General features: G+C 39.5%; 3 protein-coding genes across 5 annotated transcripts; all 3 read left to right on the top strand.

Moving 5' to 3' along the window:
* Nucleotides 1-557: 557 nt before the first annotated feature.
* Nucleotides 558-5,979, top strand: LOC135607819 (UDP-glucuronic acid decarboxylase 1-like). Of its 2 annotated transcripts, none has more exons than XM_065099922.1 (7): nt 558-1,314; nt 1,805-1,947; nt 2,134-2,213; nt 3,456-3,539; nt 3,651-3,725; nt 5,342-5,434; nt 5,526-5,979. In XM_065099922.1, the coding sequence occupies exons 1-7, from the start codon at nt 677-679 to the stop codon at nt 5,718-5,720; spliced, it is 1,308 nt and encodes a 435-aa protein (XP_064955994.1). In that variant the 5' UTR covers nt 558-676; the 3' UTR covers nt 5,721-5,979. The 2 variants fall into 2 exon arrangements, with proteins under 2 accessions (XP_064955994.1, XP_064955993.1); XM_065099921.1 differs by having other exon boundaries at nt 560-1,310; nt 1,801-1,947.
* Nucleotides 5,980-7,234: 1,255 nt separating this feature from the next.
* On the top strand, nt 7,235-16,857 carry LOC135607816 (ABC transporter B family member 20-like). Of its 2 annotated transcripts, XM_065099918.1 has the most exons (12): nt 7,235-7,502; nt 7,583-8,168; nt 9,532-9,586; nt 9,665-9,840; nt 9,994-10,194; nt 10,824-11,083; nt 11,168-11,478; nt 11,596-11,816; nt 11,910-12,250; nt 12,558-13,345; nt 13,423-13,664; nt 15,357-16,857. In XM_065099918.1, the coding sequence occupies exons 2-12, from the start codon at nt 7,779-7,781 to the stop codon at nt 16,584-16,586; spliced, it is 4,215 nt and encodes a 1,404-aa protein (XP_064955990.1). In that variant the 5' UTR covers nt 7,235-7,502; nt 7,583-7,778; the 3' UTR covers nt 16,587-16,857. The 2 variants fall into 2 exon arrangements, with proteins under 2 accessions (XP_064955990.1, XP_064955988.1); XM_065099916.1 differs by having other exon boundaries at nt 7,235-8,168.
* A 1,162-nt stretch (nt 16,858-18,019) lies between these two features.
* LOC135607817 (soluble inorganic pyrophosphatase 4-like) lies at nt 18,020-20,594 on the top strand. Its single transcript, XM_065099919.1, has 5 exons — nt 18,020-18,139; nt 18,757-18,898; nt 19,006-19,034; nt 19,339-19,602; nt 20,387-20,594. The coding sequence occupies exons 2-5, from the start codon at nt 18,766-18,768 to the stop codon at nt 20,465-20,467; spliced, it is 507 nt and encodes a 168-aa protein (XP_064955991.1). The 5' UTR covers nt 18,020-18,139; nt 18,757-18,765; the 3' UTR covers nt 20,468-20,594.
* The last annotated feature ends 1,829 nt before the right edge of the window (nt 20,595-22,423 follow it).

Genomic DNA, 22,423 nt, shown 5'->3' with positions numbered 1-22,423 from the left:
GGTTGTCTAAAGACAGAATAGTATTTTTCATAGATTACTAAAAAGAAGCAGTTACATCCCTATTTATAGAGTTCCACCCAGAATCCATCAAGACTTGAACTCTAATAATAAATAAATATTAGATAAACTTTTACTTGACTCTAACTGAATTAAATCGACTCAATAAACAAATGGACTAAACATACACAATAAACATTATTCAAAGTAATAAATATTATTGAAAGCTCAGAAAAAAATCCTATCCTACAACTGTAAATCGTCGCATGTGCAACGTGACAATCAATAATTTTTATCTAGTTTTTGTTTCTATAGGGGAGAGAATGTTGTTCGTACTTCTCTGCAGTTCTTTTGTTATCTTCAGCTTCAATATTTGGATCTTGGGCCCATTCACTCTCTTCTGGTACATACGTCAGCGCCATGTCAGCAACGGCCGAACAGTCAATTATTCTTGCTGTTGATGTTATTTTAATTACCATCAAGATTATTATGAGGAACACGGGCTTATCCATGACATCCGCACGCACAATGCACGTGCTGCGTCGGGTCACCCGTCATGGTCCTCTCCCCCTCTTCTTCACCTCAACACTTCAGCTGGGTCGGCCTCGCTCTCACCGTACCCGGTGGACTGGAGGCATAATTCTCCGCCTGCGGAGCGCTTCAGCCGTCCGATCCCGCGATGAAGCAGCTCCACAAGCAGACCAGCCACCAGATCCCCACCCACGCCGCCAAGCCTGCCAAGCCCCCCTCCCGGTCTGCCGCCTCCGCTTCCGCCCCCACGTCCTTCCTCCGCGCCGCAGCCTGGTACCTCCTCCGCGAGCAGCGCCTCGTATTCGTCATCGCCGGCGCCGTCATCGCTTCCACCTTCTTCCTGCTTCATCCCTACCACTCCTCCTTTCCCCTTCTCCACACCTCCGATCGCTTCTTGCACGAAGGGTTCCTCCCCGGCGTACGCCACCCCTCTTTCTCCTCCCCCTCCTCCTCCGGCGGCAGCGTTGCCGTAGGTGGCGGTGGGCGGAGGGTGCCTGTGGGGCTGAAGAAGCCGGCGAAGCGGATCGTTGTGACCGGAGGCGCCGGATTCGTCGGGAGCCATCTGGTGGACAAGCTGCTTGCCAGGGGGGATAACGTGATCGTGATCGATAACTTCTTCACCGGGAGGAAGGAAAACGTGGTGCATCACTTTGGAAACCCCAGCTTCGAGCTGATCCGCCACGATGTCGTCGAGCCGATCTTGTTGGAGGTGGATGAGATCTACCATCTCGCTTGCCCGGCGTCGCCAGTGCACTACAAGTATAACCCAATCAAGACCATTATATCCTTCTGAGTTTGCTGATGGTTTCCATTTTGTACATTTTATTCAGGATTCATACTTTGATTTGAGGAATTGATGCCTTTGACCTGAGATGGATTTGGAAGAAAAATTCGTTTCTGCTCTAAATTATGTCGTAGTAATTGCTTTGGAAAAGAAACTATTTCCATAGATGATTTAGCCTCAAAGTGCAATTTTCTTTTTCAGTTGATGTGCATGAATTTATAGCTTGTTACTGTATCTTTTGTAAGTTCTTGTGTGATAATCTACTAATTCAAGTGTTTGTTGTTGATTTTTGTTTTTGTGCACTGCAAAGATAGGAATGACACATCTTGCTAATCTTATGCAACTTCTCAGCAATTTGTTATCCCTTTGTATTGCTGAATGTTTGATTGGATTCTTTTGGTATTGCAAATGATAGGCTTCTTGATGTAGCAGCAAAGATAATGTTTTATTCTGATAGAACTGATTCAAATTCTTAACATTTGAGTACAAGACAAATGTGATGGGAACACTAAACATGTTGGGTTTAGCAAAGAGAATTGGAGCTCGATTCCTATTGACAAGTACCAGTGAGGTGTATGGTGACCCACTTGAGCACCCACAGAAGGAGACCTATTGGGGCCATGTCAATCCTATAGGTGGGCAAACTTCTTTTCGATCTCATTCATGCTTCTTTGAAGAAAACTATGAACCCTACTGACACACTCGTTCTATTATTGCACACATCAGAAAGAGTGTTAAGCATTTCCATTTTGTTTGTATGTGTGTATGTTAATATACCCTCGAATACCTAAACACATCTTAATGTTAATGTTTATCCTCAGGTGTTAGGAGTTGTTATGATGAAGGAAAGAGAACAGCAGAAACTTTGACCATGGACTACCATCGTGGTGCTGAAGTTGAGGTGACTTTATGCAGTTACACTCGAAATAAAATCTTTTTCCCTTTGAATTGTTAGTTGCATGGTGAAGTAGTGGTGCACAAATGTGACAATGGCTAAATATGTGGTGCCACTAAAGAACCCATAGTGATTCAACTTCATGTTTGTTAGGTTTCTGATGTCTTACGCTAACACACTTGCATAATGATACCAATAATTTTGGCACATGTTTTTCACTAATTAAACATGATCTAGTTGAAGTAGATCTTGAAATCATTTAACCAGGCAATATATCAGCATTAAGTTTAGATGTCTTTTTCCTTCTTAAACATGAAACAAAATTTGTGTTCATTTGGGTGCATATACATGTAAGACTTCTTGATTTAGGGCTTTATATATAATATTTCTCATCATTAATGAGGTGTATAATTCCATAATATTTTTGCTGTTGTGTATTTTTATAGTTTAATTTGATCAAAGTTTTGGATATTTGTACCAACAGAAAATCTTCTCCCAACTGCATTTTGCATCATATGTCTTGGGAAAGAAGAAAAGTTCATAATTTGAAAACATAAATTAAAATATCATGAGCAAATGAAAGTGATTAAAGCAATGTTGTTCATTGTAAAATTTGAATGATGCAGTGCACTTGATACCATAGACTCGAGCCTAATGATCCTAGTTCACCTTGATTTATTACATGCAAATAGATTCAAGCCTGACGGAGACACTTGGTAAATGCACCCTTTCTAATCATGGGTTAACAAACACTGTATGCACTGTTGGCATGTGCCATGCTAAAATGCAAATGAAGAAAAAAATTTGACCAGCCAAGGCTTGGCTTGGTGTGACTTGGGCCTGGAAAACACTTGCGACTTGAAAAGTAAAAACAAGGGATTCCTTGCTAAGGATTGTGATCATTAGATTGTCTTCTGCCAAGATAGTGTCACTGTGTCAGCACCGATAGCTGCATACTGGCTCATAAAAGAAACAAGAGATTTCATTTACCGTGTCGTTAGTGTATCTTTAGACTGAACCAACCCAAGAAAAAACTTTGCCGGGATAAAGAATTTAATGGTTCCATACTATTTTATTGCACTTATTATCTTTCTCATCCTTGAGAAAATGCTTGGGAACAATCTGGCTTAATATTTGAAAGTCATATATTGCCCTCATGCAGATACTTTTCTCGGTAGCTCAATAGTTGCCAGATTTCTCCAAGTAGAAAACTTGTTTATGAAATTGATATGTGGGATGCATTTTCAGGTCCGTATTGCACGAATATTTAACACATATGGACCTCGCATGTGCCTAGATGATGGCCGGGTTGTCAGCAACTTTGTTGCACAGGTATCTCTTCCTTCATGTGCAATATCTTTTCTTTTGTCATGTACATTCATGATCAGTTGCCATGAAGTATGAGTATAAGGATGTTATGATCATAGGAATTAAACTTTGCAGGCACTTCGTAAGGAACCTATGACGGTTTATGGCGATGGAAAGCAAACTCGAAGTTTTCAATTTGTTTCAGACTTGGTATGGAATCATGCTATAGTACTTTTTGTGTTCAAATGTAGATTTGATCTACGTGATTCCTCTTGTGGTTTTACGAATTGTTGCCTTAATTCCCTATCTCTTTTGATATAAACCTATTTTTTTATTAGTCTGACCTTTTCTCCCTGAAATTTTGATGGTTGGCATGAATGCCGGATTTGAAATGCTTCTCATCCTTGAGATATTTAAGTTTCTGAAGTCACGGATAATTGTTAAGATCCTGGTAACCTGAGATCAACATGGAGCTTGCTATCTGAGAATTCCAACTTAGGAACCATCCAGATATATTCCATCTATGGTTCTCATGGTAAATATATTAAGTTTATTCAGGGAAGGGGTTCATTTATATTGAGTTGAACAAATAGGAATTCCCACCATGTGGAAGTGACACCAAGAGTGAGATTTTTAATGGCTTAGGACTCTTCTCCATAGTTGTTGTGTTTGATGGCTATCATTCTCCTTAAAGATTCTTGTCAAGCCTTTTCTCCCAGAGTTTAAATATGTCGACATGAGAGTTTCACCATTGGCTTAAATTTGCCATTATTATCAATTTTACTTTGGGTTGATTGCACGCGAAGCACTATTATGGTATTTGTATACCTGAAATGTGTTCACTATATACTGCAAGTCCACAACATCATAAGATTATGTAGATATGGATAACAACTTAATTTATTATTAGCATAGGATCATTTATGTATACTGGCTTAGTTCATAAGACAAATGCCCAGCAGACATGGTCAGCTGGAGTTTACAGTACATGTAAAATTTTACTTTTTACAACTGTTCAGCTATCACAATTATAGGGCAAACGATAGTCATATTCTTAGACTTATCCTACGGTGTGTTGTTGCATGTCTATATGTAGAAGTTACTTCATCATGAGGTACTGGCCCTATAAACACTCCTAATATTTAGGTGTCCAATTCAAACATAAGATGCTGCAGAACCAGCGACATTAGTTTACAATAACTTTCTTGATGCTTTCTTTAGGTAGGTGCCTGGCATTTCTTTATTAGTTTCCACAATGTGCATGCTCTAAAATTAGCCTACTATGACTTCATTTGCTGACAGATGCTTATATCTTTTCAAAGAGTCATTGTTTGATGAAAAATATGGCTTCTCGTTGTTTTTGTTTTTGCTGGTGTTCTCTATTGTTCTTGCTCGTTATAAGAAGGATTCCAAAAGGAGGAAAAGGGAAGAAAATTTTGATATTATTTTAATCAAGCACTGATATAGATCTCTATTAGGGCTTCTACAAAATACACTTCTTGATTATTATAAAAATGGCAAGAAATAAAGGTTGAAAAAGATCATGACAGAATATGAATAGGAGGTAATAGTCTTGACGTTTGGGAATTTAGGAGGTCTTTGCCTATCAATGTTTGCTCGGCCTACAAACTTCTGCACCTTTTTTTTGTACCATACCGCACTTTCTTCCTGTTCTCACTTGCAGTTTCCTAAGTCAGAATTTGATTGAGATATCACGAAGAAGAACGATCCTTTTCTCAGATCATTTATTCTCACGCATTAGATTCGTGCTGGCAGAGTTACTAACATAAACTCTTTTTAACAATCTCGACATATGAACTTGCTAGGTTGATGGGTTAATAGCACTAATGCAGAGTGAGCACATTGGACCTTTCAACTTGGGTAATCCAGGGGAATTCACCATGCTGGAGCTAGCTGAGGTATCATCACAAAACTTAAAGACATAAAATTCCACTAATCCGTTCCACCCATCTTCATGTTGTAGTAACAGGAATTCCAACATCTTTGCAGATTGTGAAAGAGGTTGTTGATCCTTCTGCAACCATAGAATTCAAGCCCAATACTGCAGATGATCCTCACATGAGAAAACCTGATATATCCAAGGCAAAAGAACTGCTGAACTGGGAGCCGAAGATTAAATTGCGACAAGGGCTACCCCTAATGGTGACCGACTTCCAAAAGCGTATCCTAAGTGACGGAAAATGACCTGTCATGAATGCCAAGTTAAGAGTGTACCATACAACACACCATCAGCTTGATCAATCGGTATCTCCGTTGTTGTAATTTATGCATCAGCTTGATCGTTTGGTATCTATGTTGTTGTAATTTCCACAAATTCCAACAGTCAACGGTTGCTTCATTATGTATTCCATGTGAGATAGGTTTGACCACTCAGAACTTAAAAGAAAGGAAACTTACTGTATTTATGCTGTCTTATCAAGTGAAGGAAACTTTATTGGACTCATCATGGCTGGCTTATTTCAAGTCAAGCATTCCATTAGCTTGGTCTCTGGCAGATTTGTCTTGACCACACTAGATTTCCTTTTAGTGACTTGACCGGAGTTTATTCTTCCCGATGTGTGTCAAGATCTTATTGGTCAACTTAGTCCAAGATGCACTCTTTGACCACCATTTTTGACTGTTGAAATGCCTGAAAAGAACTTCTTCCACTTCCCCTTATGATTATTACTAATTTATTGCTGTTGTCGTGGTTACCTCAACCATTATCAGTTTCCTTTTTCATGCAAAGTTAACTCATAAGTTATCTTTAGTATGTCGATTTTTATACTTTTAAAAGTTATATTATAATTTTTATATTTACGAAAATAAAAATATTTAATTATATTTATCTCAGATATTTTCATCGGTAATATCGAAATAAGATTAAATATTTTATTTTCATAAATATAAATATTCTAATATAATTTTTAAAATTATAAGAACAAAAGAACTGCCGCAGTCTCCGTTTTGTCCGACGCCGCTGTCCGTTGCGTCGCCGAGCTCGGAACTCGGACCGTTCCCAGCTCTATAGAAGGGCCAATATGCGTGCGGTACGCTCACCGGTAGCGCACCCGCCGCGCTTCTGTTCTCCGGAACGCCACCCCTGCCACGGTGGCCCACCGCTGTATGCCGGGTCAACGTAGAAGGACGGATTCGACGCGTCATCGCCTGCGAACCTGCAGGGACGCAAGCCACCCAACCCAGCAGCCTACCCAGTCGGGCCCCGTGAGGCTCGGAAGCCCTCCACGTCAGCCGAGGAGCGCCTGTCTGCGCTGCTCGTGTCGTCCGTACCCTGGCGGGTCCCACGGCCTCTGCCACGATCTCGAAACGCCTCGGGTGGACCGGTTTCTCGGTGCCGTTATAATCAACCGTAACTCATCATACACACGTTATTCTTACATGTGTCGATTCAACTAACACCACCAATTAAGTGAACTGCTTGCATCCATCGAAGTACCATCGCATTAAATTATGTTGGCATTCTACGAGGGTTATATGTTACTCGAAAAGACGGTAACGCCGCGTGTTACGGGACGCGACCGTGTCATGGCAAAAGCGTTGTAACGGCTATAAATGCCACCGGTGCGGCCCGCATTGATGGGCACGGTCGCGGCGGTCGATCTCGGCCGTCGGATCGCTGCACCAACCCCGTCTCTGTTTCACGCCCAGGATTAAAAAGAGGGAAAAAGACAGCGAAGAAAATAATGGGCACACCCGTCGAAAAGCTAAAAGCCACACACCGCAATGATGCGTTCCCTTCCCCCTCCTCTCTTTTAGCTTTTATCCCCGAGTCGAGGAATCGAATCCCTGCGCTGAGTCGAGGCGGCCGAGTCCACCCCCCTTCTCCCTTCTCCCGTCTTCGAGACGTCTCCCTCGCGAGCTATCGTTTGTTACACACGCCTTCCTTCCCTTTCCTCTTTCCGCCCACCTCGTTTGACCGAGTCGTGGAATCGTTGGCCCGGTCACCCCCACCTCCGCCCCGACTCGGTTCGATCCATTTTAATAACCTCCGATAGCCATTATTGTTGTTGTTATTTTTATTATTATTGTTGTTAAGCGTTCGCCAGGAGGAGGACGGCTTGGCCAGCCACCGCTGTGGAAGACGAGGAGCTCGAGGAGGACCGGAGAGGGGCAGAGAGAGGGAGGGGAAGAGGGGAGGCGAGGCGAAACCCTAGATCCGGTGGATTTCTAGGTTTTGGATGCGTCGCTAGGGTTTAAGGTTTTCGGGGGAAGAAGAAGAGGGAGAAGGGATCGGGGGCGAGGATGATGGTCTCGAGGGGGTTGTTCGGGTGGTCGCCGCCCCATGTGCAGCCGCTGACGCCGGTCTCGGAGGTGTCGGAGCCGCCGGAGTCGCCGTCGCCGTACATGGACAACGGAGCTGATACGGTGCCGGTGGAGGACGATGGGGCGGTGGATGAGGTGGAGGAGATCGAGCCGCCGCCGGCCACCGTGCCCTTCTCGAGGCTCTTTGCCTGCGCTGATGGGGTCGATTGGGCACTGATGGCTGTTGGGGCCGTAGCTGCAGCCGCCCACGGGATGGCCCTGGTGATCTACTTGCATTTCTTTGGGAGGGCCATCAACTTGCTCAACTCGCAGAGCGACAACTCCGAGATGCACGCTAATGGGGATCTGCTGTTTAGAAAATTCAAGGATGTGAGTTCGATTCTAGTACATTTATTTTTTCCTCTGCTACTTTGAACCCCTTTTGTTATAACTTACTATTTGTTCCTGCATTTCGGTGCCTATGGTGAGGCTGTTGTGCTATAATGGATTGTTTTGAAAGAGTGAAGAAGGTTATGCCTAAATGAACTTGTTAATCTGTTGGGGTTGAAAGTGCTATAGGTTAGAGGGACATAGTTCGATTGAGGAAATATGAGGTTGGAATTTGCTGTCATTTGCTTGCCCGAAAGAAATTTCAGTAGTTGGAGGATAAAAGCTTAGCTAGGTCGAGTAGATTTGCTGCAGTATCCTCAATTTGGGTAATCATCAGTCAATCATTTGAAGCATTATGTATTTTTTAAGTTGACGTAGACATCCTTAATCTTTAATTTATGCTTTCACCTATTTTGCTGAATTTATCCTATTCTAGCAATTAGTATGTTAAGAAAGTAATTAGTGCTTAGGGAACTTTGATTTATTTTGACATCTTCGAACTGATGAGTTCCTTGGTCGCTAACACAAACTTGAAGCTTGGCCGCACTTCTTGCTTTCTATGCTCAGGATATATCATTCTTGTACACCAGCTAGATGGTACAGCAGCCTTAGGATGTCTACACCGCAATTACATTTGTACACACATAAAACCACATATAACGATATAGACAAGCTGAATACTCGACCTATAAGTTACCTTTGGTATTCCATTGTGGAGTAACTCAAGGGAACATGAAACCACATATAACAATATAGACAAGTCGAACGCCTGACCTAGAAGTTACCTTTGGTATTCCATTGTGGAGTAACTCAAGGGAGGCTATCTTGGTATGTTGATGCCTTTTTGACATCATTAGCCCATGCACATAGCTTAGAACCACTTTCCGGGGACAATTGTGTTTGAAACATGATGGAAACACAAATAGGGTAGTCAGCGCAAAGTAAACTTCACCACTTGCTCTTTTGGAAACTGAATCCTTCAAGAGATTGAAGAGCATCATATAAAACCAGTTCCAAGTAGTCTAAGCACATAGAATTAGAAACAAGTTGCCAAAATGTGGAGTATTAATCAATAGTTTTTGAGTTTCTCCTCTCCTCTGTCATGCAATGAACACCTCAACCAGTAAAGGCACTCTTGGAAACACAAACATTCAAGTTATAATAATTACCAGCAATGCACTAAACATATACAGAAGCACACTTCAATTCATGACTGCTCAGTTATAAGCACAAGGCTGATGGATCCATAACCACATAGAAGATAATCTATGAAGAGCAATCGCTTTTTCGTTTGTTTTGATAAAAGTTATTACAAAAATTTTGGTTCTTTGCTAAATTGTAATATTTTGTTCTTTATCTGCAGCATGCCCTATACATTATTTATATAGCTGTTGGAGTATTTGTTGCCGGTTGGATAGGTATGGGTTAAAGCTTTTCTACTAAATATTCCTGTTGCCTATATGTTCTCCATGCATACTGAATGAATGAGTTACCAGAGGTCTCATGCTGGATTCTCACTGGAGAGAGGCAGACTGCAGTCATAAGGTCAAAGTATGTCCAAGTCCTGCTGAACCAGGACATGAGCTTTTTTGATACCTATGGAAACAATGGAGATATAGTTAGTCAAGTGTTGAGTGATGTGCTGCTCATCCAATCTGCTTTAAGTGAAAAAGTACGGTAATGGATGCTTTTGTAATTCTGCTCATCCAATCTAACAGTTCTTTTTTGGCAAAAGAAAAGAATTCTGAATTCTAATTTGTAATTTTAGATTCAACATTGTAAGATTGTTCTTTGATGGTGGTGCATCTTTGCAATTGTGTCACAGGTTGGGAACTATATTCATAACATGGCAACGTTCTTTGGTGGTCTTATCATTGGTTTGATCAACTGTTGGCAGATAGCACTTCTAACACTAGCAACTGGTCCTTTCATTGTTGCAGCAGGAGGAATATCAAATATTTTTCTTCATAGACTTGCTGAAAATATTCAGGATGCATATGCTGAAGCAGCAAGCATCGCAGAACAGGTTTTCACTTGCTGCAGTTTGCTTCTTCTTTTTTTTTTTCTCCCTTATAAACTTGATCCCAGCTATTTCGGATTTGCTAGTTTTTTTCTTTTCGTGCATGTGACCTCTTTTACAGGCATAGCTAGATAATAAAAGCAAGTTTTGTGGGATTAAGATTAAATTCAGTATCACGAGTAGGACTTATTGGCGGACTCATCTAGATAAGCTAAAATGCGTCATGAAATTGGTTTTTGTAGAGCACTATAAATCAGCTGGGGTCGATTGGTGAAGTCATGTCCGTTTGGAACTTGCTTTGCCTGATCCTAGCCCAACACCTAAAAGAATCAGGGTCTTGGTTGGACTTGACGAAAGAGTAAATGATCCTGCAAAACTTTAATCCGAGTGTCATCAGATCCAGTTGCCTACATGTTTAAATAAAAGATTATCTACTTATAGATTTGTAAGATTAGTTTGATATGTGTATATTACCCATATTGTTTTCGTCCTTGAGATGCTTTTTCTCTTGTAGCCAGATTAACAAGTCTACTGAATTTGCTCAAATGATGAATGATAAATCATCAAAATCAGAATCAGTATATTGTAGCCATTTGCTTTTTTGTTTACATTTTTTTTATTTTTCGTTTATGCAGGCAATCTCATATATTAGGACATTGTATGCCTTTACAAATGAAACTCTTGCAAAGTACTCCTATGCAACCTCACTTCAAGCTACGCTACGCTATGGGATATTGATTAGTCTTGTGCAAGGTCTCGGTCTTGGATTCACATATGGACTTGCTATATGTTCTTGTGCTTTACAACTTTGGGTTGGAAGGTTTCTGATTTCACATGGAAAAGCCAATGGTGGTGAAATTGTGACAGCTTTATTTGCTGTAATTTTAAGTGGCCTGTAAGTGTCTGATATGTTCATGAATCTTACTTTGTTCTCTATCCATGTTATCATTGTCTTATATAAGTCTTTTGTCACCTATAGTGGACTAAATCAAGCAGCTACGAACTTCTATTCATTTGAGCAAGGGAGAATTGCTGCTTACAGACTTTATGAGATGATAAGCCGTTCAAATTCTACTGTTAATCAGGATGGCAACACCCTAGATTCAGTGCAAGGAAATATTGAGTTCAGGAATGTATATTTCAGTTATCTTTCTCGGCCAGAAATCCCCATACTAAGTGGTTTCTACCTAACTGTACCTGCTAGAAAAACTGTGGCCCTTGTTGGTAGGAATGGTTCCGGGAAAAGCAGTATAATTCCTCTCATGGAGCGTTTCTATGATCCCACGTTAGGTATGTCTTTTTTAATTATGTTGTCTTGTTTGACTATGTGTTTTTTTCTGTTTGCACTGATGTGCAGTTTTTTATATGCATTAACAAGTTGAATTGTACCCTTGTCTTTTGGTTCAGGGGAAGTTCTATTGGATGGAGAGAATATAAAACATCTAAAGCTGGAATGGTTGAGAAGCCAAATAGGACTAGTCACCCAGGAGCCAGCTTTGTTAAGTTTAAGCATCAGGGATAATATAGCCTACGGACGATCTGCTACATCTGATCAGATTGAAGAAGCTGCTAAAACAGCTCATGCACATACATTCATTAGTTCACTTGAAATGGGATATGAAACACAGGTTGGTTGGTCTTGCAAATGTTTTCAACTTGAACAAGAGACATCTTTGTTGTCTTTTTTATTTTTTGTAATTTTTGAATTGAATGCAATATAGGTTGGTAGGGCTGGTTTGGCATTGACTGAAGAACAGAAAATAAAGATATCAATTGCTCGTGCTGTGCTTTCAAACCCTTCTATTCTTTTACTAGACGAGGTCACCGGTGGACTAGATTTTGAGGCAGAAAGGGCTGTTCAAGAGGCATTGGATATTCTTATGCTGGGAAGGTCCACTATAATAATAGCTAGACGCCTTAGTCTTATCCGCAATGCTGATTATATTGCAGTAATGGAGGAGGGTCAACTTGTGGAAATGGGTACCCATGATGAATTGCTGAATCTTGATGGCTTGTATGCAGAACTTTTGAGATGCGAGGAGGCAGCAAAGCTTCCTAAGAGGTACTTTTGTGCTGAAACATTTCTGACAAATCTTCTACAGAATTATTTGTATACAATTTGGCAAAAAGTTCTAGTTTAGACTTAGCATGGCATAAATTATGCACCTTTTAATGGCTGCTGAAAATCATTACCCTTTGGTTTTTTGTAGCAATAGTTCTTGACTTTGTAGTTCTTTGGCATTTGTCTCTACGTGCATGTGACCATATTCAAGTATATTGCCCAATTTGAGTTTTCTTATAACTTTTTGTTTTTAGATAATTCTTTTTAGAATCCACCAGGATTAGTGATTATTGTTAAAATGTTACAGGATGCCCATCAGGAACTATAAAGATCCCTCAAGTTTTCAAATTGAGAAGGATTCATCAGGAAGTCAAAGTCTACAGGAACCATCTTCTCCTAAAATGTCAAAATCACCTTCTCTTCAGAGAGCACATGGTTTTCATGCAATTAGGCAGCCGGATGCCAGTTATAACTCGCACGAGTCACCAAAGAGTCAAAGCCCACCCTCAGAGCTTATGGTGGAAAATGGAATGTCCTTGATACCATCTGAAAGAGCTCCAACTATCAAAAGACAGGACAGTTTTGAGATGATGTTGCCCGAGCTTCCTAAAATAGATGTCCATTCCATAAACCGACAATCTTCAAATACTTCAGACCCAGAATCTCCTATTTCTCCATTACTCACATCTGATCCTAAAAATGAGCGTTCTCATTCTAAGACTTTCAGCCGTCCCCTTAATCAGTTTGATCATGTGTACACTAAAGAGGAGATGAAGGACCTTCAGCGCCACAAACCTCCATCCTTCTGGAGGCTTACTGAACTCAGTTTTGCTGAGTGGCTTTACGCTCTTCTAGGAAGCACTGGTGCCGCAATTTTTGGATCATTTAATCCTCTCCTTGCTTACACTATTGCACTTATAGTGGCAGCATATTACAGAATAGATGTCCGTGATATCCATAATGAAGTGAACAAGTGGTGCTTGATCATTGCATGTATGGGTATCATCACAGTGGTTGCAAACTTTTTGCAGCACTTCTATTTTGGTATAATGGGGGAGAAAATGACCGAGCGAGTTAGGAGGATGATGTTCTCAGGTAATTGGTTTTCTATAGAATAACATTTTATTGTTATATTCATATCTATTCTTTTGACAAACTCTTTTCATATGTAGCAATGTTGCGGAATGAAGTTGGATGGTTTGATGAAGAAGAGAATAGTGCTGATACATTGTCCATGCGTTTGGCTAATGATGCAACATTTGTTCGTGCTGCATTCAGCAACCGGCTTTCCATATTCATACAGGACACTTCTGCAGTTGTTGTTGCCATTCTTATAGGTATGCTGCTAGAATGGCGGGTGGCACTAGTTGCACTTGCAACTCTACCCATCCTAACAGTTTCTGCTGTTGCACAGGTCAGCTTAATATTCTATATCAACATGATTCTGTAATTTACTTTGAGATTTTATCAATTGGTTTATGCAAAATGAAGTTCTCTCCTAGAGATAGGGCTTTGATCTGTAGTTTGCAAGCTTACTGTTCTCAGCTATTTGGTCTCTTATATAAATGCTTTGAATGATGTCTTCATAATTGGAAGGTTAGACACATATCAGGGAGTCTGCTATCTTCGGAGAATTATCGCTTTTAGTGTCTTAATGATCAGTGATATTCTTAGAAGTCTATTTCCAGATAATTTGTAGATAACTGGAGTTTGTTAATATGACTTGTTTTTGCCATTGTTGTCAAGCGAGATATACATGTTAGTTGGAACTGGCATCTGTGGTGAAATTTTATTGTAGTTATATCTGTTCTCCATTATATTTTTCTTGATAATTCTAATTGTGATTTATTTGATGTCTTAGTCTACAAATCGCAGGAGTTTGATTTCTGGTCAAAGTGATGGTAGCTAGTTTTTTCATCTGTCAGAATCATTGGTTTATTGTTGATTTTATAGGGAATATTTTTTGAGCAACTCATGTTAGTAATTAATCTGCCTTTGACGTAGTCCTCCTATGCAGATGATAGCCAAGATTGTGAGCCACAAAAATGATTTAGGCACAATACCCGTGCCAAGTACTACATTTATGGAAGGCTTTCTAATTTCCATGTTGATTCTTTTAACTGAAATACATCGATCTGCAGTACTAGCACCTTTCAGTGCCTGTAACTATTGATGCAAGTAACTATGTTGCTATTGAGCTGTGCAAATCAGTATTGTTCATCAGCCCTCCCGTCATAGCATTTTGAAAGAAATTCCATTGAAAACATGGTTATTATGTGTGAAACTTTTATTTTTCTCATTATAGATCCACTATTTTAATTGTGAAAGAAACTTGAGATTTTGTATTGCATTATATTTCTTTCTTTCTTTAACCGGCAACTTTTCCTTTCAATAGTGAATTCTGGGAAGAATGATATAAATAGAAGTGCACCTTCAGTCTGTGCTATTTTTGTTTTACCCAAAAGAAGTTGCGCTGTGGTGGCATGCAATTGTTGATTCATTTTCTTGAATGCTCTTATTACTTTTGTTGCTTTAAAAGTAGATTTGCTTGTACAACTTGCATGAATCTTTTACTGTCAGCATGCTAATTATGTGTGATTTTCCGACATAATCTTTAGAAGTGCACCTTCAGTCTGTGCTATTTTTGTTTTACCCAAAAGAAGTTGCGCTGTGGTGGCATGCAATTGTTGATTCATTTTCTTGAATGCTCTTATTACTTTTGTTGCTTTAAAAGTAGATTTGCTTGTACAACTTGCATGAATCTTTTACTGTCAGCATGCTAATTATGTGTGATTTTCCGACATAATCTTTAGAAGTGCACCTTCAGTCTGTGCTATTTTTGTTTTACCCAAAAGAAGTTGCGCTGTGGTGGCATGCAATTGTTGATTCATTTTCTTGAATGCTCTTATTACTTTTGTTGCTTTAAAAGTAGATTTGCTTGTACAACTTGCATGAATCTTTTACTGTCAGCATGCTAATTATGTGTGATTTTCCGACATAATCTTTACCACTTTTATACTACTTACAAGCCTTGCATACAGAATGTCATCAGTGGATATGTTTTGTTCATTTCATCAGATCTGTTAAGTATTTTCTTTACTTTCAGAAAATGTGGCTTGCTGGATTTTCCAGAGGAATTCAAGAGATGCACAGGAAAGCCTCGTTGGTTCTTGAAGATGCAGTTAGAAACATTTATACTGTTGTTGCATTTTGTGCTGGTAACAAGATAATGGAGCTTTACAGATTGCAGCTTAGTAGAATACTAAAACAGAGTTTCATTCATGGAATGGCAATCGGGTTTGCTTTTGGCTTCTCACAGTTCCTTCTTTTTGCCTGCAACTCTCTTCTTCTTTGGTATACTGCTTTTTCTGTGGACAAAGGTTATCTAACGATAGCCACAGCACTTAAAGAGTATATCGTTTTCTCTTTTGCAACCTTTGCTCTGGTGGAGCCATTTGGCCTTGCTCCTTATATACTAAAACGGCAGAAGTCACTTACCTCAGTATTTGAGATCATAGACCGTGTACCAAGTATCGATCCAGATGACAACACTGGCCTAAAACCGCCTAATATTTATGGGAGCATCGAGCTTAAAAATGTTGATTTCTGCTATCCAACCCGACCTGAGGTGATGGTTCTCAGCAATTTCAGTCTTAAAGTGAGTGGGGGACAAACAGTGGCAGTGGTGGGGGTGTCAGGATCTGGTAAAAGCACAATAATATCTTTAATCGAGAGATTTTATGACCCTGTTGCTGGCCAAATTTTGTTGGATGGCCGGGATTTGAAGCTTTTCAATTTGAGATGGTTGCGGGGGCACATGGGTCTGGTTCAACAGGAACCAGTTATATTTTCAACAACCATTAGAGAGAATATCATCTATGCGAGGCATAATGCAACGGAGGCTGAGATGAAAGAAGCTGCAAGGATAGCAAATGCGCACCACTTCATCAGCAGCTTGCCACATGGTTATGACACACACGTGGGCATGAGAGGAGTTGACTTGACGCCTGGACAGAAGCAGCGGATTGCCATTGCTAGGGTAGTACTAAAGAATGCACCTATATTGTTATTGGATGAGGCAAGCTCTGCAATTGAATCCGAGTCGAGTCGAGTGGTGCAGGAGGCACTTGGCACACTGATCATGGGGAACAAGACAACTATTCTTATTGCACATAGGGCAGCGATGATGAGGCATGTGGACAACATTGTCGTTCTGAATGGTGGTAGGATAGTTGAACATGGCACCCATGAGTCGTTGGTGCAGACGAACGGTTTGTATGTGAGGTTGATGCAACCTCATTTCAGCAAAGGCCTACGGCAGCATCGGCTTGTCTAGGCAAGTTTTTTTTTGTGGTACTTGTAAATTGTAGCAGAATATCGAGTTCTCTTTCGCCTGTTATTTGATCATTAGAAGGTTATTGGATGTGTGACATGTCAATAGTCAGTGGCGCCGCTACTGGGTGATATATGTTGGTAGTGACAATTTGGAGAATGGGTGGAGTGGAGAATTGATGCGCTTGTAACATGGTTGATTTCTACTGGTCGTGATAATTAACATTGTTAAAACTGGAGTGCCATTAGGATCAAAAAATGTTTTATGTTGATTAGAGGACAAATGGGCAACCGAGGCAGCATGGTTTGTGTTGTGCATCAATTCTTTTGGAGGCCTGCATTTCCACACTGGATGCTGCCTCCGTAGTGTATTAATTTCTTGTTCCAAGAGAGAGCTGTAATATTATTTTTGTGGAGGTGATGCTGTGTGTCTTCTGTAATCACTGTCTTTCTCCTAAAACTAATTTTCCACATGAACATGCAGCCTATTGATTTCTTCTTTTCCTCGTCTTCTCAAGATTTGGGAAGGACAATAGTACCACCATTAGGAGCTCAGGTAATGACAGCCACTGGGACAAGTTGATTTTTTTTGCTGGGTGAACTTGACATGGTTTTATGTTTTCCCTCGGTGGGTAGTAGATTATACTTTGATTAATTCATCTCCTTTTAATCCATGCTTATTGCTTCCCTATTCTCTGTACACGTATATTCTTGTTATTTATATTAATTATGTTCTTGCAGCCCACATCTTTGACTGTGAACATGACTTGTGCAGCCCTCTGTGTATCTGCTGTTTACTGCAATCGCTGTGAATTCAAAGTATTTTCATGATCTTGAAAATCATGTCAATCATATTTGAATAAGTAGTTTTATATTTGTATTTTTTTTTCTATTTTTCGAGGTCTTTTTTTTTTATTTGAGGTTAACAAAAATGCTCCGAGAACATCTGGTCGACATTATCTTGTTCTCTTTGGTTGATGTGGTGAATTTATTGTTTATCTCGTATTAATTCATATTAGCATTGTTTTTATCCTCGATGACATTAATTATATTTTAAAACGTTAAAATATATTTTATTTTGACTTACTATTTTATTTTATTTTGACATCCCATTTAGTGTTTTTATGTACATAGCCACGCTGTGTACGCGACGCATTGGGCCGATTCCCCCACTCGTCAGCATCAAAGAGGCGGCAAGCGGCTCCGCCTAATCACCAAGTACACGTGGCTATCTCGGAACGAGTCGGAGGAGCTCGTTCTTTCGCCATCAGATGGACAACCGTTCGAGGGATCACAGCCGTCCGATCACACCACGAATTCCCTCGCCTGTGAGGCAGTTATCAACCAATATGGATCATCCACGTGTCCTGATTAAATATAGAAAAGGAATAAAAGAAGCGGGAAGCAACAGAACCCATCTCCCTTCTCTCTCCCCTGTCCTATTTGTTGGTTCCACCCCGCTGTCGGTTCCATTCTAGGGTTTGGTTTCGGCGTTTGCTATCGGTTGCTTTGGTGTCCGGCCGAGAGCCGTTTCAGCTCCTTCTTCCGCTTCTTCAGGTATCGTTTCCTGTGATCTTTGTCCGCTGGGGATTGAGCATTTCCTTTCTTTCCCCCTTGTTTAGATCCGTTTACCTCATAGGACTGGGAGGTACTTCATCGAGGAGAAACGATCTCTATCTTTTATTCGTGTATATGAGTTTATCTGCACGAAATAATTGCTATTGTTATTGAATCCAGATATAGAAGCTCTGCTTCTTTCATATGCACAATGCCATGTTTTTGTAACATGCATCACCTTTTGGACCAGAATGTGTGAAATTGTACGACTTGGATGATGAGGTAGAAAATGCACAAAAAATTTGCTAATCGATTAGCCTGTTAATTGTCTTCAATACATCTTTGGCTGCATACAATGCCTTAAGAAAGCAGTTCCCTGATGAGCCATGGTTGACTGCAAATGTCTCGAAGAACATGTTTTTATTCATGAACTGCATTCGCTCATTTTCTGCGAATATAGTGATCCAAAACATTCACTTTTTGGTGTTTCTATAAGCAAATGTTTTTTACATTTCAATCGTAGCCAGTCATTCCGTGTTAACACAAATTTTCCAACAAATATAATTTCAATATCCAGATGATGAGCGTTGACTGCATATTCATTGCATGTTCAACAGCTTGTTGTTATGGCTCCGTCTCTGGAGATACCAATCATCTATTCGGACTTGCAACTTTCATGGCCACCTCTCAATGAAAGGATTCTTTCATCCATGTGCAGAAGGTCTGTTGCAGCACATCCTTGGCATGATCTTGACATAGGTACTTGATATTCTTATAAAAGGTTTCGTATGATTATTTATTTATTTTGCCTCTCCCTGCTGCTGTCTTCTTAAATGGACTTTGGATTCCATGGATTCGACATGCAGGTCCTGAAGCTCCTATGATATTTAACTGTGTAAAGTCTCTACACTTCATTTAATGTGACTTATTATGAAGTTTGATGCTTAGCAATGGACCTAAATGAGATGTTATCACATACATGGGGGACAGATCCGCTTGGTTTGTCATGAAAACCAAGTTCCTTGTACGCTAGCTTCAAATGTTGGGTCACCCTGTTCTAGTAATCTATGAGCTTTCCGATCATCACTTGATTGGATGAAAGATATGATACTTTGAATTTGTAGTTATGTGGATGATCATGATACATTACATTTGCACTTACAATATGAACCAGAAATAAAGACAGCAGATTTCTGCAGGTGGTAGAAATAGGAAGGGGGAGCAAAGTGAAATATGAACTTGACAAGAGAACTGGGCTGATAAAGGTATTCTTGGTATTTTACTCTGTTGCTTGCTTTCTGTTTTCTGCTGTGAATATCATATTTGTTTCTTCTGTACAAGGAGATCGTGTGCTTCACTCATCAGTGGTGTACCCTCGTAATTATGGCTTCATCCCACACACCCTTTGTGAAGATAGTGATCCAATTGATGTTTTAGTTATCATGCAGTTATGTGGCACTTCAGTTCCATGGTTATAATATTTACGAATGTAGACTTCTACAGATATAAGTCATATTCTTTAACACGGGAGTGTCTAATTTACTACAATCTGATCATATGAACCTTGATTATGATATGGTATTTTTTTCAGCTAACAACGATGCCTCATAATCTTTAACCCAGCCCACTCAAATATGACAACTCATCAGCATATTCCCTACACAAAGTTAAAGCTGTTTCAAGATGCTTTTCTTCATGATAAAATAATACATTAAAGGAGTTGGTTAGCAGCTGTGAATATTTCTTCATGGCCAAGGAATGTATTAAAGGAGTTGGTTAGCGACCATAAACACTTAATTTTAAAATTCTCTATGCATGAAGGGTTGTTTCATGCACTAGTATTTATTTTGGTGTTTAGGACTTAGAAAGAATTTTAGAAACTGATGATATTTTGTCGAAGCTCTTTTGAAGTTCTTGTTTAAACTCTGTATCTCTTGAATGCTTCATTGAATGGTGAGTCTTTTATTTTCAGTTCCGTTTCCTTATTTAATTTCCTTAGGGTGGTGAGTTGTTTTTCGATTTTATTGAGTTCATATATTTTCCATCCGAAAAAATTATACTATTGGTTTTCTTTCGAGTTCTATTCTTCTTTACCCCCATTCTGCATCACGCCGGTATCATTCTTTTATCATAGATACCAAAACAAAAAAATATTTCCAATTTTCTGATATTTCAGAATCTTCACTGGTTGTTCAGACATTCAAGTAGTACCTGTTAAATTGGTTATTGCTGATGCTTGTTCAACAGGAACCAGTAATTCCAGGATGTTTTATTCGAGCTAAAGCCATAGGTCTGATGCCTATGATTGATCAGGTCTGGCTTGGTTAGACAAGTTGGAGAACTGATTTTGTAAATCGAAGCATTAGTGATTCACATATTGTTATATAACGCTTCTAATGATTGCTTAACTTTGGTAAAAGCCATGTTGATGCAATTTATGATGTTGGAAACGGGGAGAAAGATGACAAGATAATTGCTGTTTGTGCGGATGACCCTGAATACAACCATTACAATGATATCAACAAGCTACCATGTCATCGTTTAGCTGAAATCAGGCGTTTCTTTGAAGATTGTATCCTTGTATATCTACTAACACAGACTAAACATGACCAACTTTTTTGCAGTTTATGTAAATAAGCAGACAAATACTGTCAATTGAATCACTGGACTTATGTTTCTAGAACACTGGTGTGTGTTGCTAAAGAGACTCGAATTCTGATGTCTCTCACAAAATTCTGTGCCATTAGAGGTTTTGCTTCATCAAAGCCTGTCCTCGAATAAGATATTCAGATAAGAAAAAGGAGAACAAGGAAGTTGCTGTGAATGACATCCTGCCAGCATCTTCAGCTTATAAAGAAAGCCATACAACACTCCATGTAAGTAATCATCATGTTTCTTAGTTCTAATCTTTTAGTTCTAGGAAGTCATCCCTGCCGAATGCTTGGGCAGACAGATGAAATTAAAAGGGAACTTTTCCTCATCAAATGTTATTCTCACTTCTCAGACCTTAAGTCTCGGGCTCCGTGTGATTCTGCATGTTCTCCTATTCTTGGGTTGTTTGTCTTGTATAGATATTCTTTTAACAATATATATCTAAGTGATGTATGTGATATTTGCTTAAGACTGTTCTAATCATTTTAATTCTTTGAACTCCATTTGCAGGGACCCTTATGGCACTTGCATTGTCGAATACTTGAGGAAGTAGGAGGCATCTTGACAAATGGAGCTGAAAGTAATTGGTCATTTCCACAGTGATTTTATATACGGCAGCTATCATTTAGTAATAGTTACATATGATACGCAAAAGTGACTGCTCATATTCTGCATCGCATGGTTGTGGTAACATTTAGTACAAAATTTTGTGGAGCTAAATAGAAATCTGAAGTGCATATATCAAATAGGCATTTCACAATTTTGGATGTGCTAGTTTTACCAGCAAATATGAACAACACATGGATGTTCTATGAACATGACTTATCATTTGGAGATTTATTATACATACCAACTTCTTCCATTGGAATCAATATTCCTAATTCAATTGTAAGAAAAGGATACTTGTCATATGTAATATCTCACTTTTCTTCAACATCATTACACTGTTCTAGTAATTTATATGTCATCTGGCATCATATGTTACCCTCATTAGCATCAATCTCTTTAATTTCCCATCTTCAAAGGTGCATGCAATAAAAATCTAAGAATACATGATACTCATACAAACTGAATTAATCTATCGTGATGTAAATCAAATCAACAAAACAACTATTAGAGTAGAACATTGTTTTTCTTAGTGCCTGAAACTGCACGTCCAATGCTAGCACGTCCACTGCAAATTAGGGACTTTATTATCTATTTTCCTTCTCAAGTTGCAAGGCAGTATCTCCCTAATTGCAATTCATATGAACTCTTACATGCACGTCACATTGCAAATCTAATGAATAATCTCAAAAGGCACAGACCCTCAATAGCACCATCAGCCGATAGAAGTTGATATCATCAACCAAAGCCACATCAACCATCACCCTATAGAATCATCAAAGAGACTCTCTTTGATATAGAACAGTCATTAAAGATTCAATTGACAGCTACCAAAGAAAGACTAGTTTTCATGCCATTAAAAGAATATTTCAATCGATCCAAAGGAACCCAACCCTCTCGTATAACACATAATAACAAAGCCCATTAACCTTCTTCCTCCTCCAAAACTCCCAATTTCTTACAGCGGCTGTTGTCCCTTTCACGAAAGGGTCCAAGTCAAACCAAATAAAACCACACCAAATCACA

Source organism: Musa acuminata, chromosome BXJ2-3 (genome assembly GCF_036884655.1).
Source record: "Musa acuminata AAA Group cultivar baxijiao chromosome BXJ2-3, Cavendish_Baxijiao_AAA, whole genome shotgun sequence".
NCBI classification, from domain to species: domain Eukaryota; kingdom Viridiplantae; phylum Streptophyta; class Magnoliopsida; order Zingiberales; family Musaceae; genus Musa; species Musa acuminata.
This window is presented reverse-complemented; position numbering and strand designations above follow the sequence as displayed.

What these genes read in the sequence shown, in the direction of transcription:
- LOC135607819 (XM_065099922.1), top strand. Translation starts at nt 677, where the DNA reads ATGAAGCAGCTCCACAAGCAGACCAGCCACCAGATCCCCACCCACGCC. An exon ending in GGGCCATGTCAATCCTATAG is followed by an intron (nt 1,948 to 2,133) that starts GTGGGCAAACTT and finishes GTTTATCCTCAG; the next exon opens with GTGTTAGGAGTTGTTATGAT. An exon ending in TTCAATTTGTTTCAGACTTG is followed by an intron (nt 3,726 to 5,341) that starts GTATGGAATCAT and finishes TGAACTTGCTAG; the next exon opens with GTTGATGGGTTAATAGCACT.
- LOC135607816 (XM_065099918.1), top strand. Translation starts at nt 7,779, where the DNA reads ATGATGGTCTCGAGGGGGTTGTTCGGGTGGTCGCCGCCCCATGTGCAG. An exon ending in ATTTGTTGCCGGTTGGATAG is followed by an intron (nt 9,587 to 9,664) that starts GTATGGGTTAAA and finishes ATGAGTTACCAG; the next exon opens with AGGTCTCATGCTGGATTCTC. An exon ending in AAATGGGATATGAAACACAG is followed by an intron (nt 11,817 to 11,909) that starts GTTGGTTGGTCT and finishes AATGCAATATAG; the next exon opens with GTTGGTAGGGCTGGTTTGGC.
- LOC135607817 (XM_065099919.1), top strand. Translation starts at nt 18,766, where the DNA reads ATGGCTCCGTCTCTGGAGATACCAATCATCTATTCGGACTTGCAACTT. An exon ending in TTGGCATGATCTTGACATAG is followed by an intron (nt 18,899 to 19,005) that starts GTACTTGATATT and finishes TTCGACATGCAG; the next exon opens with GTCCTGAAGCTCCTATGATA. An exon ending in TGCAGTTATGTGGCACTTCA is followed by an intron (nt 19,603 to 20,386) that starts GTTCCATGGTTA and finishes CTTGTTCAACAG; the next exon opens with GAACCAGTAATTCCAGGATG.